At 39.6% G+C, this 14,169-nt stretch overlaps 2 protein-coding genes across 2 annotated transcripts in view; one reads left to right on the top strand and one right to left on the bottom strand.

Annotated features, from left to right (window-relative positions):
- Positions 1–521: 521 nt before the first annotated feature.
- LOC125242135 (microtubule-actin cross-linking factor 1-like) overlaps positions 522–14,169 on the bottom strand; it is a gene marked incomplete at its 5' end in the record, with an annotated part of 51,344 nt that continues 37,696 nt past the window's right edge. Inside the window, 10 exons of the mRNA XM_048150845.1 lie at positions 522–1,886; positions 2,131–2,223; positions 2,899–3,258; positions 3,872–3,940; positions 4,205–4,367; positions 4,460–4,566; positions 4,654–4,808; positions 5,259–5,470; positions 12,291–12,408; positions 13,417–13,539. Coding sequence (XP_048006802.1) covers positions 1,706–1,886; positions 2,131–2,223; positions 2,899–3,258; positions 3,872–3,940; positions 4,205–4,367; positions 4,460–4,566; positions 4,654–4,808; positions 5,259–5,470; positions 12,291–12,408; positions 13,417–13,539 — 1,581 coding nt within the window. The remainder of the gene's footprint in view (positions 1,887–2,130; positions 2,224–2,898; positions 3,259–3,871; positions 3,941–4,204; positions 4,368–4,459; positions 4,567–4,653; positions 4,809–5,258; positions 5,471–12,290; positions 12,409–13,416; positions 13,540–14,169) is intronic.
- LOC125242141 (protein wntless-like) lies at positions 7,053–9,544 on the top strand. Its single transcript, XM_048150851.1, has one exon. It carries the CDS (start codon positions 7,659–7,661, stop codon positions 9,294–9,296), a length of 1,638 nt encoding a protein of 545 aa, XP_048006808.1. The 5' UTR covers positions 7,053–7,658; the 3' UTR covers positions 9,297–9,544.

Raw genomic sequence — 14,169 nt, 5'->3', positions numbered from 1 at the left:
GTCTCATGGTTTGCCCACTAAAACCCCTCTGTCGCCGTCGCCTTGCTATACTTTTTATTACTACTCATTGCCCGAATGTATAAGTAGCATGTTTAAAAAATATTTCCGCTATTCAATGTTTATTTTTTGTTATTTTCCATTGTTATTATGTTAGGGATTGAAGGGATTCACAATAAAACTGCCATAATATTTGTTATTATTTTATATTTTGAAATCAAAAATGAGATTTTAAACACTGTAGCTCTTCAGAATCATTATTTATTTTATACAAAAAATATTGCAAGCTTTTTAGTTGCTTTGATTTTACATTTAACAAATATAACAATGATTTAAATAAAAATGACCAGATTAATAGTTTATTAACTCTAATAATAAAGACTTAATTATAGAGTCAGATTTAAGATAAAAATTAACAAATATAAGTGTAAGTGTTGGTTAACATCTTTTTATAAAATGAAGGAAGGTTACATTTTAAAGCATTACGTTTCATACATCAAAGTTATTCTTAGCATTTAGAAGTAATGTCTTTTGCGACAACGTGTACTTTAGTTAAATCTCTTAAACATAAAAGTCCGTTTTGGAATTATTTTCATGAGCAGATATTTTATATAATACATAAAAGGCACACTACTTTGGCGATAGAAGTGCGCACTTCATGCTCTTCGTTAACCAAATAACACTTTATTACCGTTATAACAAAATTGTGCAATATCACCGTATAAATATAATAACATGTACATAATGTGTACATACATATCGAATGATAAACATCACATCATTCATACCAATAAAAGTGAACACAAAAAAATATACGAGAAATAATGAAAACATGATTGTGCATACAAAATTAATTACTCAACGACTATTTATCACCTTAACAAATGACTGGCCAAAATTTGATATTGACCTATCAACACACGAAGTCTGGCGTAACGACGCGCGTGAATGCGATCAACACAAACGCTGGCCCACCATTACCTACTCAATAGTTCGTTTACAAAATGGTCCCTAAAAGAAAACAATATTACAAAAAGGTTACAAAATCACACTTTTCCGTCCAGCCAGTCTCAATAGAGAGACCGTAATACGTATTTTACATACAAAACATACACTAACATATGGCAACGTTGACAATAAATAAGAGAAAGGGGGAATATTCACATTGATACAGAAATCATATCTTGCTTAGACACAGCAAGAGTTTACTGGAGAATACTGACAACACAAAATAAATAAAAGAACTAATTCAATGTGCACAAAACTGCACAGATTGTAGAAAAAAATAAGTATACAAGGCAACAAGTGCAGACTTTACGTTTTACTACTACCGTCTATTAACTTTTACTTAACTAAAAAGCCACATTCGCAAATTCGTTCTTATATAACATTAAGCTTTGCTTAATTCGCGAATCGGTTAATTCTCGGTTAGTATTAATTATAACATTCTCTATGCTCATGACAGTCGCAACGACTCAAAAAGATTTCTTAAAGATGGAATAGATTTTCATATATTTTGCCTAGACATCAAATACAATAAAGCGAAAAAAAAATCGTGAATACGTAATATCACAAGTCAAAGCGACTCTCATCACACAGGTAACTATTATCCGCAAACTTCACTATAGGAAAAAATGTCTTCGGAAGACATTTTTTCATCAGCGATGTAATTACAGCGGTATTATTCTTTATATCGTCCTTAAATCGTCTACAGCCTAAAAGGCTCGCGCTTTTCGATCGTTCTCGAAGAAGCAGGCGTGCCGCGGCGCGAGCCCGGGGTGGCAGGCGCTCCGCTGTCCGACGCGTCTGACGGTTTTCGCAGCAGCCGCGACACCGCTGTCTGCTGCCCCGGCCGCACTGGCGTCGTGCTGCCGGATGGTGTTCTTTGCCTGCCACATAACAATAAAATTACTATGCGTCTCAATCTGATTAGACATCATGCACCTCGGCTACAAACAAAACCAATCTAAACAAAAATAACCAAAACCACAACATTCACTACTGTCTAAGCTAACTTTTTGTGACAGATTCTGACCTAAGTACATAACAACATGAAATAAGAAACTCAAACAACACTTTACAAGAAAGGCAGAATGAAAAGAAACACAAGCAACAATCAAAACGTGACATTACCTATTGGAATTACTGTTAGTATGGTGATCCTTAAGCACTGGTATACGGCTGCGGCCGGGAGTGTGGCCATCGGTCGAGGCAAACGACCCGCTCCTAAGAGTTAGCGCGCGAAAGAACAAGTTGATTAGTCACAGATAGAAGAAAAAGTATAAATGAGAGTCAATGCAGGTACTATAAGTCATTAGTAGTTTAACTTGTAATTATTATAGATCACATACATTATTAGTTTTTAAGAATTAGTTATAGAAAAGAAGAACTGAGTTACAAAAGTATTAAAGTGTCATTGGGATCAGAAGTTTAAGGGAAGTAAAGTTTATGAAGTACGTGCATTAACGTCTGTAGTAATAAATATATGATTTTAATGATTTATAAACAAATATTGTGTTCAATAGATGTAACAGCGTGAATATGAATACAAAAAGTGGAAGCCAAACATCAGGTAAGCAGACATAGTGTACATTTTATGGCAATTATGCAGTTAGTTCGGAAGCATGAATATGAGCTAATCATTTAAAACGTGTATGATCTGCCTAATACAAGTGAACAGGAGGAAGTGATATGGGTTCTAAGGTTCATATGACCCAGGTTATGAATAAAATGAATGCTGATAAGGCTTTTTATTGCGGCGACCGGACATCAAGCATGTTTCATTCCATGGTGAATGATTAATGAATATGATAACATGATAATAACTGAAAATTCAAAATTCAACGGGCCACAGTCAAATTTTCGAGCGAATAACGAAACTAGCATTCTACAAGCTTGTACCCTTTGATGTCTCGCTGGGTCGGCTTTGATGCGTCGCCACTCGACTCGCTTATGTTACTCTCATATTCATTGTCGCTTGTCATTCCCGATATGCTGAATAACGAGGAGTCATCTTCTGGACTTCTCTGCTCGGATTTTCTCGAAGGGTCTTGAGAGGTAGGACTGGGTTCCTGGGACATTTCTCGGGATTGGGATTTTCGAGAAATTTTCAATCGTCTCTCGACTGAAGGGGACCTTTGAGATCGGGTGCCCACGTACACTGGGATTTTTGTAGAGCCCTGGGTATGGAATGCGGGATGAGTGTGAGACGCAGATTTGGGAAGTTCGGAAACCATTGAGGACGGTTGGGAATGTGTCGAGCTGTTATTTCGTATCCATTTTCAAATTCGATGCATGCGGAAAGGAAAATACAAATTTAATTATTTCCTTCATAATAACTACCTACAAATTTGTTAGTTCTATCCAAAACGTGAAAAGTAAGCTGTGTTAATATTGTACTAAATACGGTCATGCCGCCAATTTCAAAGGTTTGTTTTCCTAACGAAAAGCCTCGTTGAACATACCACATAACGCGTACAAAAATCCGTCACCCACCCACCCACCCACCAGAAAATGTAGAAAGCTCTCGAAAGCATAATTCATGACGAATCAAAATACAATGTGTGCTGTCCAGATTTAAAATACTACCTTTTGCTGCTGCACTACTATCCCTAATCCCCTTCAAGCGACGTGCTTCCACAATTGTGAACACCCAAACAAACTGTATGGACATGACCTGTTTCAAAATATGTTTTTAAATCCTTACGTATGCCTGTAAGGACACAGTAAACGAGTATAGTCTCCTTTATTAAAATTATGAAAATACCAATAAGCGATTGTTATTTATACACTATACATTTTTTTTGTGATTTTTGAAACAGATCACCTCTTACTGGCCGTGACATGTGAACAAACTCTCAGTCATTTCCTGTACCTCACGAGCGCCGGCACCGGCGACAGTGTTGGTATACTGGACGTGCGGTACATCGCTCCGCTAGGGTACCTGTTCGTGCGCACAGCACTGTTTAATAACACTAAACAATATCGCTACATATATTTCAAAAATAGCTTCCTGCAAAATTATCTCCATGGAAGTAATTTACGAATATTTTATTGCATGGATGTAGATATTCACGGTTAAAATACAATCCTTTTAACTAGCAAGAAGTACATGTTTATTCATGAATTTAACACATCTCATAAATTTGAGGAGGATCTGCATCCATGCAAAAGTAGGTTTAAGTTATGTGTAGGAAATGGTTCGTACCTTCCACTGGCTGGTGTGAGGAGACCGGTGGGAGTGCGAGGCCGGGAGCCGCCATTAGGCGTGGCCACACCGAGCTTGGCGGCGTTGGCCGCCGCGCGTGCTGTCGATGCACGAGTGTTGGTCACTTTGCGCATCGGTATGCGGGAAGGCGTTAATACGTCATCTGCAAAAATACCAGAACATTAACATAAATATACGGAATGAAATATAAAAAAGGTTATATATTTACACAGTTTTATTGTAAGTGTTACGAACCTGTACTATCTAATGAGAGGTTAGACCCATGTCTCGAAGGAGGCTTGGAGCCTGTCCTTGATCCCGGTCTGGAACCAGGCCGTGAACCTCCAGGCGTCAATGTCGATCTAAAAACAATCACATATTTAGTATCGTCGTAAATATATCAATTAAAGCACTCAATGCATTCTCTATTATACAATTATAGAAATTACCTTGGCACACTAGGCTTCTTATATCTTGCCCCGAGTCCGCTGGCAGCTTCGTTATCGCTCAGGGAGTCTGGCGTTCCAGCGCTCAGTGATGAACGTGAAGCACGCCCTTGAACGCCGCCTGACATAGGCACCGAGCGCGCCGTTCGTTCGCGCACCTAAACATTACATCGATTTGAAAATACTGTTCTTTACTACGCGGTTTTAAGATGATGTGCAAAGTATATTTTATACGTAATTACGTATGCGTTCATCTCTCATCCGCAACATTGTACATGCCATTAGTGAACACAATCAAATTTAAGAGTACAAGTTCATTTGGATCATGTTAATGTTAATATAAACTGGCATCGTAGGTAAGGTAGGTACATGTATATATTATTTTACATTATGTTTGAGGTTGATATCAATTAAGTAATATCACTGTTTAATATTGTCATGCTAAGCTATAATGACTATCACATAGGAGGTCGCCAATCTCATTACCAGTAAACATTGACATTGGACTTACACAAAAGACAAATAAACAAAAATACAGCTGCAAACTGAATGATGTCAAGGGTGCAAAATCAACCGCGGCACTATAACGAGGCCTATATATTTATTACCCAGTGGTATCCTGGAGAGGGTTGGTAGCCGTGGTGATGCGTGTAGTGATGCGCGCCCGGAGTCGTCGAGCCCTGAGATCTTGAGTGGCCGTATATGAAGGCCTGCTTTGTGCCGTGCGTGGAACCGACGTGCAGTGGGTACGAACACGGAAGCTCTTCTCGCTGCCTTAATGCCTCAAATATGGGCTTCAGCTGCTCCAAAAACTCCTCGGCTAAACGCACCAATGCAAAACCGAGCAAAACATTACGAAGAGAAAGAGATCCGTTACAAAACAAATCAATTTTTGCCTTCATAGTGCCAATCGCTTCGACGAAAACCGTACGCTTACGACGTTTTTAGAAAACTTTGTTACGATTAGTCCACACGCTTAATAGACGACGCGCGATTTCACGAAATGCGGGTGTGATGGGAACGAGCAGGAAGGGGGACGAAATACGTTACCATAACATCCAAATGCGCTGACGTGCCACCTCTCCAATGCAGTGGATCCAATGATATGCTAACAAACAACACCAAAAACTACACGAGCCTGTGCTTCAATGCATAGCTTGATCACACTAATGCAATACGACCAAACACTACGAGCTCAACACATGCGGTATTCACGGGCCCTTGCATATGGATGTGTCCATCCATGTGCAAGGGGCAGCAAAAGAAGCGAAACATTGTATATCCCAAACCGATTGCTCCCTCCAGTAACTACGGTGCGTTTTATGTAGTATGTGTGCAAATTATAACTAAAATGAATTCCTGTTGAAAATAAGAAATTATTTGTAATAATAGCTGTTTCTAGCTGCTTACCTTGGTGATGGGTCCGGTGGACGGAGGGGTGTTTGTGTTTGAGCGAGGCGTACGCGGTCGGAACGCGGCCATGCTCTGCGAGACTCCATCGGCCAGAATGAACTGTTCCCTCAGTTCGATGTTTGTACGTCCCTTGGCTGCATGCGGCGTCCGGTGCGCGGGATATCAAAGGTAGGGAAAGGACAAGGTTCAAAGAAAACCGTTCGGTTAAAGGGTAGGTGAAAAATAACACCAAAAAGTGTTAAGAAAACAGGACAGCGTGCAATGGAAGTGAGGAAAAAAACAACAAAAATCAGAACACGTCAAAACAAAACAAAATTAATCGTAAAAAATCAGGATGATATTTTAAATAGTGTGCAATTAGGGATAGGAATTCAAAAATACCATTAGTCATCACTTTCACCAAGTTATGCATCGAATATAAATCAAGCGCAAGATTTCAGCTTTTGACGTTATTTTTCTAAATACAAAGAGGATCACTTAAATACAGCAATGTTCACTAAATAGAATAATGAAATAATGTAACTGCATTTGGCAAGGTGTAGAAAAACTAGTGTATTATTTACATTTCAGTGAATAATGTAACGTTTTATCTTGCACTTGGCTTATACACACATTGGCTACGAATAAAACCTTAGGCAAATTAAAATCATAACATGCTGTTAGTGAATCTAAGCAATGTATTTTATTTATACAACACAATTTATACATCAATACCAAAGCCATGATAAAATTTGGATGTTTATAAGTACATGATTACAAAAGCATACTACACGATTAATTCAAATAATTGTAGTGAAACTACTAAAAGCGTTATTGAGACATTGACAATTTACACATTATTGCTAAATTTAACGCGACACTAAAATTTAAATAAATAAAGCATTTAGAACGGCCAACGACCTGCAATGGAGTTTTCATTTATTTCAGTGTAAATAAAGCAGAGTGAAAAGTTTTTGATGAATGAACTCCGAAAGCAGGCCACGATTCTTACCGAGCGGGCAACAAGCTTCATGCTGCTCCGGCTTGCTCGGGTCAGGCAGCGGTAGCACTAACGATACTACTTATGTAATGGGTTCCAGAGGGATTTTAACGCAATATAAACAATACAAACAAAATGTATAATTTTTAGGGACGATGGGAATCGGAAGGGTGAAAGCGAGAACGCATTAGTAAATTAGTAGCAAGTCAACAACAATATTTTTTTGCGAATGTATTTTCATTTTAGCAATTGTGGTACTAGCTTACGCTGCTATGTGTAAATAACGTGTGCTAACGATGGATATGAAAGTGGTTTGCAATCGCGAAACTATTTCTTTTAAACAATAGAAAAAGTTATGTTACTTTTTACAAACGATGTTTTAAACTATTTTGTATTTAAGGCATTATTAACGTTTACTCGATAACGTTATAACGGTCGTTATTTTTTTTAGGCTGGTATCCCCGTTCACTGCGCATGTCAAACTCAAAGCTTCGGTCGGACAGTAGTCGGTGCCGCTTGCCTTTTCATCACAAAGACAATGGAACGCGCGGCCGGTCGATTTTACTGTGACTCAGTGTTTTAATTTAATGTGTTTCTCGATTTGACCGCCCACAAGATGACGGGTACTATAATTGAGAACTTGAGTGGTCGAAAACTCGCCATTCTAGTTACATTTCTATTGTTGTGCCAGTTAACATGTTTCCTAATCGGTGGATTGGTCGCACCCCTTCCCGCAAACGCCCAAACCATTCTCGGAACCGTATGTAAGGATACTTTGACGGTTAAAAATGACACGACGAAATGGTTTTACAACAGAGGAAAAGGCGCCTGTACCAAGATAGAGATAACCGGGACGCATCTAGACTACACGGAGAACGACATTGTGTTCGCATTTCAAATGCCGATGCCGCGCGAGAATAGAATTCTAGACTTCTCTAGATGGCAACAGAACTTGATTGGAGTGCTGCAGGTGGATATACGGTATCATTCGGCGATGGAGGTGCAGCCGCGGAGTTTGATGACGATCGACGCGCGACTGGCGTACAGAAACAAAGGGGATCCCGAGGACGAGTGGAAATTGTACACACAATCTGTCGAAAAGCGCCACTTGGACTGTGATATTGCAGTGAAATCTGAGGAATATTTGTACAACTGTTCTGCTTTGCCTTTATTCGAATTGGGTTCTTTGTTCCATGACTTCTATCTACTTAACATCAGGCTGCCGGTGGACACTCCGGAAATGAATGCGCACATCGGCCATGTACAAGACATGTGGTTGACCGTTATAAATCAAAATGGGGGCTTCACAAAAGTCTGGGTGTCTCTGAAAACAGTGTTTTTCCCCTGCATCATTGCTATTATTGCCTGGTTCTGGAGGAGAGTTCACATATTACAACGGAAGCCAGTACTCTTAGAGAAAATGCTGCTGAGTTTGGGTATATCCCTCTGCCTACTCAACATGCCTCTTGAATATTTTACATTACATTTCGACTTGCCATTTATGCTGTTGCTAGGAGACATTAGACAAGGCGTCTTTTATGCAATGCTGTTTTCATTTTGGCTTGTATTTGCTGGTGAACACATGTTAATACAGGATGCATCGACCCAAAGCTCGCTCAAGCAGTACTGGCGTCATTTAAGTGCTGTAGCAATGGGTTGCATATCTCTATTCATCTTTGACATGTGCGAGCGAGGAGTACAACTGAGAAATCCATTTTACTCCATCTGGGTTACAGATTTGGGAACAAATCTTGCTTTGACCTTCATAATACTCGCTGGGATATCTACTGGAGTGTATTTTCTCTTCTTGTGCTATATGATTTGGCAGGTTTTTGTAAACATTTCCCACAAGCGACAATCTTTACCCACAATGAGCTCGGTTAGACGTTTGCACTACGAGGGAATCATCTACCGGTTCAAGTTTCTGATGTTGGCCACCCTGCTCTGTGCTGCTCTCACTGTCATTGGATTTATACTCGGACAGGTGGCAGAGGGGCAGTGGAAGTGGGATGAGAACATCGAGTTAGAATATACTTCTGCATTCTTTACTGGCGTGTACGGAATGTGGAACATATACATCTTTTCCCTGCTTGTTCTGTACGCACCGAGCCACAAGCGTTGGCCGGCTGCTGAAAATACTTCTGACACACAAAACTTGAGTGAGGAGATAGAGTTCAGCCGTTTGCCAAGTGAGGGTGTGACCAGCGAGATATCCTCTCTCACCTCTTTCATTAGAAAGCCTAATGTTGACTAAAGTATTGACATGCATGATTTTGGAAAACAGCAGTATTATCTGAACAAATTTTGTACTCAAATGTTTAGAAGGAAGTGTAGACCATATTTAGAAATGTTTATCTTGCCGTAGGAAATAGCTGGTATCTTTGTATTCCATAGTTTGTGGTTCAATATTAACACGCCATATAGTGTTAAGGTTTATGACATTATTTTTTCTACAAGTTTTGTTGTGAAGTTAGTTAAGTATAATAAAATCTCGTAGCTGTTAGTTTAATGCATGTATTTTGGTATCTGACCTGTGTATTAGTCATAAAGAATGTCTGTCTAAATAAGATCGTCTTGTTTAGGCTAAACTGGTTCTGTGACCTTGGTTCGCGCCGTGCTTCCAAATTTATCCAATTTCGTCTGCGTAGAAACTAATATTGTTACTTAAATTTTTCTGTGATAGTTTTTTTATCATTTTTCTAATGTTAATTCTAAGTATCGTAACAGTATTATTTTATTAAAATTCCTTTTTGCTGACATGTTTTGGAAAGATTTTGCGTTAATAATGCCAATATTTTGTACCTCTTCTATTGTGTATTTTAAAAGAGATAATAAGATACGTACTATTTATTAATTTGCCTGGATAATTAGGATAGGTGTACTAAGTGTAATGAAACGTATTTTTTATGTGTAGTCGTAATCGTAACTCCGATTTTGTAAGCGGTTAGAAGTTAACAATAAAAATTAATTAATTATTGTAGTTATTTTGTTATTTCTGCAAACCGGGCGAGTATTTTCGTTTGAAAATATTAGCCCGTGCCCTATGATATTAGACGTCACAGTTAGTTCCCTTGTTAGGGGTTAAACACAAGTATTATTTTCCCGATACTTGGATTGACACTTTGAATATAACCATAAGTATTCCAATACCAGCCCTTCGCGTGTTTGATACAGAATTAATTAAATACACACGGAAGAGCCAGTAAAATATAATCATAATATAACTGTTTAATGATTGTAACATGTACAGATTGTATTCTGTATAAAAATGGAGAACTGTATATGTTACAATGTTTAAAGAAAGTTAGAGTTAGGCTCGTTAGTTAGGAGAATACATGGCCAACCATTTAAGTACCTCTATGTACCCAAATGCGGATAAAAATGACACAATTTTTTTTATCTTTACGGATGGAAATGATTTGCCAGATTTATATTTACTCAATTAAGTTTCTTTTAAATAAAACCCTAACTAACTAGCCCGCAAAAATTAAGTAAATATTGGAAATATATGTCATTGTCTCAAATAAATTTTCTTGACATGATATTAGAATTTTAATAATAACTAATAAGTAAACAGAAATGGGGCCGAAGCCAACACATAGAGGCCCCTTTTAAGTAGACAATTTACTTTAAAGGTCATGTGACACCGGCGATTATCCCTGTATGCACTATGATAGTGCACCAAAGGACAATCCCCGGTTAGTGGACATACTAATAAATAAGTAGAAATGCGTCAAGAATTTTTTTGAGAGGTACCTGATGAAACCTTTGGTTACTGTAAATCTCGAAAAATATTGATTATTCATATCTTAAATAATATAAGAAGTATAAGAACATCACTTCTGCTTATCGTTGCCTTTCACTTCAGTATTCCATTATAAATTATAATATTGTTAGTTATTAATATTTTCAAAATAGGGCGACGATAAATAAAAGTGAGTTATGTGTATTTTTTTATGCCTATAACGAGATGGCTCGCGGTAAACCACCTCTACCACAGTAAGACTAGTAATAACTCTTCTAAATAACAAAAGTAGGCGCGCGGTATGTCTGTAATCTAATCTGTATACGCATCGGGTCTGTATCTGTGACGACCGGTCTGGCGCAGTCGGTAGTGACCCTGCCTGTGCATCTGCTCATCACACAAATAAATGCCCTTACCGGGATTCGAACCCGGGACCGCGGCGCAGCAGGCAGGGTCACTACCGACTGCGCCGCGGTCCCGGGTTCGAATCCCGGTAAGGGCATTTATTTGTGTGATGAGCAGATGAGCACAGATATTTGTTCCTGAGTCATGGATGTTTTCTATGTATGTAAGTATTTATATATTAAATATATCGTTGTCTGAGTACCCACAACACAAGCCTTCTTGAGCTTACCGTGGGCCTCAGTCAATCTGTGTAAGAATGTCCTATAATATTTATTTATTTATCGGGTACGTCCGCAACATTTTCAAGTGAATGAGAATGAATCGTTCTCATCCGCTTAGATGTGTTGCGTACGTACAAGGTACGCACACATACATACCGCGCGGCGTACGTTCGTTAGAAAAGTTACTACTGCAGGCCTATGATGCTTGCAATTTTATCACTTATCCACGTGGATACAGCATCCGTCACTGATGTCAGTGACAGGTGTCTTATGAATGAATGGATTTATTTGTCAATAGTGGCTTCAAAAATAAAATAGCGCTGGTAGCCTAGCGGTAAATACGTGCGACTTTTGTTCCGGAGGTCGCGGGTTCGAACCCCGGCTCGCACCAATAAGTTTTTCGGATTTTATGTGCGAAATGTCATTTGATATTTGCCAGTCGCTTTTCGGTGAAGGAAAACATCGTGACTATCGTGAGGAAACCGGACTAATTCCAATAAGGTCTAGTATACCCTTCGGGTTATTATGGTAGTCGCTTTTGTAAAAACTCTTGGGATTAGTTGTCAAAGCGGACCCCAGGCTCCCATGAGCCTTGGCAAATAACCCAAGGAGGAGGATGAGTGACTTTACAAAAATGGTCTTAAAACTATTTACAATATGTAACTTCTACACGTTGATAAGTGGTAAAAAATTGCAAGCATCATGTCCCTGCTGGGGCCCGTTTCTCGAAAGGTATAAGCCTTGTATTACAAGTGCGCGAACTGTCAAATCGTATGGGTTGTCATGGAAACACACTTGTAATACAAGGCTTGTACCTTTCGAGAAACGGGCCACTGGTCTTATCCTGTGGCTCTCCCCCTGCGGGGCGGGTACGTACCTCTGCAGGGGTCGTTCTTGACGAGGAACTCGTCGAGCGCCACCCAGCCGCCCCCCACGCGGACCATCACGGTCGAGCGCAGGATGCGGACCAGGCGCAGCTTTTGGGAGTCGCCGAACTGTAACAAATTCATCAAGTTAGTGCCTGTTCACTGCAAAGATCGCTCCCAACTAGTACGATCTCCGAAGTGTACTAGTTCGTTCTTTTAGGACATTTAGTACAGTAGTACACCGAGAGAGCGAAAGACAAATTGTGCATATATTATGGCGTACCGTAACGCTCGCTCGTACTAGCCGAGAGCTGTGATTGGCCGTTTTCGTGCGCTCTCGGTCCGAATCAGTCGGTTCCAATTCGGTTGCTGTCGGATCACACGGATCGCTTTGCTGTCATTGTCACTCCTCGGCTCGGCTCTTCGCTCCCATCCAGTTGCGCGGGTGTGAGTGCAATTACTAAATGTACTAGAAAGCAGAATCATTTGGGAGTCGTTCGGTCTAGTACAGTGCAGGAAATCGTGTCTTTTGTACTATTGGTACATGTACTACACAAACCTACAAGTTAGTGTTGGTACACCAAGCAATGTTGTTGGTAGGTACCTATATTAGTCCTGTATTTTCGTCCACAATGGTCGGACTATTTCCACAATTAATTATATTCATAATTTTGTAGTGTTAAGCAAGGTAGAAAGGATAAGACTAAAGCTTACGGCAAAACACTTTAGTATTGGGGTTTGGTTGGTAGGTACATTTTTAAAGATTGCGCCAAAGCATGCTTTGTCAATCCCTAGAATTATGTCAAGTTCTTGTTTTTTCCGGAACGTATTGTCACGGATTTTTAGCACCTCAAACCACATATCGTAAAACAAAACTTGAGACAGGGCAAGCTATGATGACGCCTTTGACAGTTGCCAAACCCATGGATTAAGAAGACATTCGGTCTTGAGCGGTATCGCAGCTTTCACCTAGGCCGAGCTCACGGAGGTCTACCTCCACTCTATCCGACTAACCCTACAGTATCACCCGCCGCTTCAAAACAGGCGGTAGAACTAACAAGGGTAAAGTCACTTACCTGGTCAGCGATGTGAAGTCACTTACCCGGTATTGACTATAGTCAAGCATGGTACACTTACCCGGTATTTCCCCTCGCCGACCTGGAACACGCGGAACTTTTGTCGACACGTGCAGAGCATCACCAGCCGCTTCACCTCGTCGTGGATCTTGTCGGCGTCTGTCGGCGGCCCGCGGCGCTCCACCTGCCAACAATGCGTAACTTAGATACGATGTTCACAGGATTTAATAGTACCTACTTATCACAGCAATTCCCGAAAAGTTTGTACATTTGGATCACGTCTCTGATTTTGATAAAAATTGGTAGGATGATAGAGTCCATGATGCTGAACATGATCCACTAGGTTTCCCAAAATGTCCCAAGCAGTTTGTATGAAACTTTCCTTTTTTGTTACCGAAAATGTATAGAAATCTGGTAACAAAAAAGGAAGGTTTCATACAAACTACCTGGGACATTTTGGGAAATCTTGCTCAGAATCATGGACTCTATCAGCCTACCAATTTTTATCAAAATCGGAGACGAGATCCAAATGTACAAACTTTTCGGGAATTACTCATCAAATATGACGTTAAATAAATTTACAAAATCTTAAGCAGGTTGGTTACTCATGTTTTACCCGCTTAAAATATTGTAAATGTTTGAGTCTCACGCTGGTTTTATAGTTAAGACGTTAACTAAGTTAATTTGACTCATACACATGAGATAGAGGTGGTAGCTAATACTTTGCTAAATTTTAATATCTACGTGAAACAGTGTTTGAGAAAAAATCATTTGTGATGTTTTCAACGCTTTATTGACAACTGACCCTTTAGCA

This window comes from Leguminivora glycinivorella, unplaced genomic scaffold (genome assembly GCF_023078275.1).
Source record: "Leguminivora glycinivorella isolate SPB_JAAS2020 unplaced genomic scaffold, LegGlyc_1.1 Scaffold8, whole genome shotgun sequence".
NCBI classification, from domain to species: Eukaryota; Metazoa; Arthropoda; class Insecta; order Lepidoptera; family Tortricidae; genus Leguminivora; species Leguminivora glycinivorella.
Note: the sequence above shows the minus strand (reverse complement) of the source record. Positions and strands in the feature narration are given on the sequence as shown.

Excerpts from the sequence above, each read along its gene's own strand:
- LOC125242141 (XM_048150851.1), top strand. The coding sequence starts at position 7,659 with ATGACGGGTACTATAATTGAGAACTTGAGTGGTCGAAAACTCGCCATT.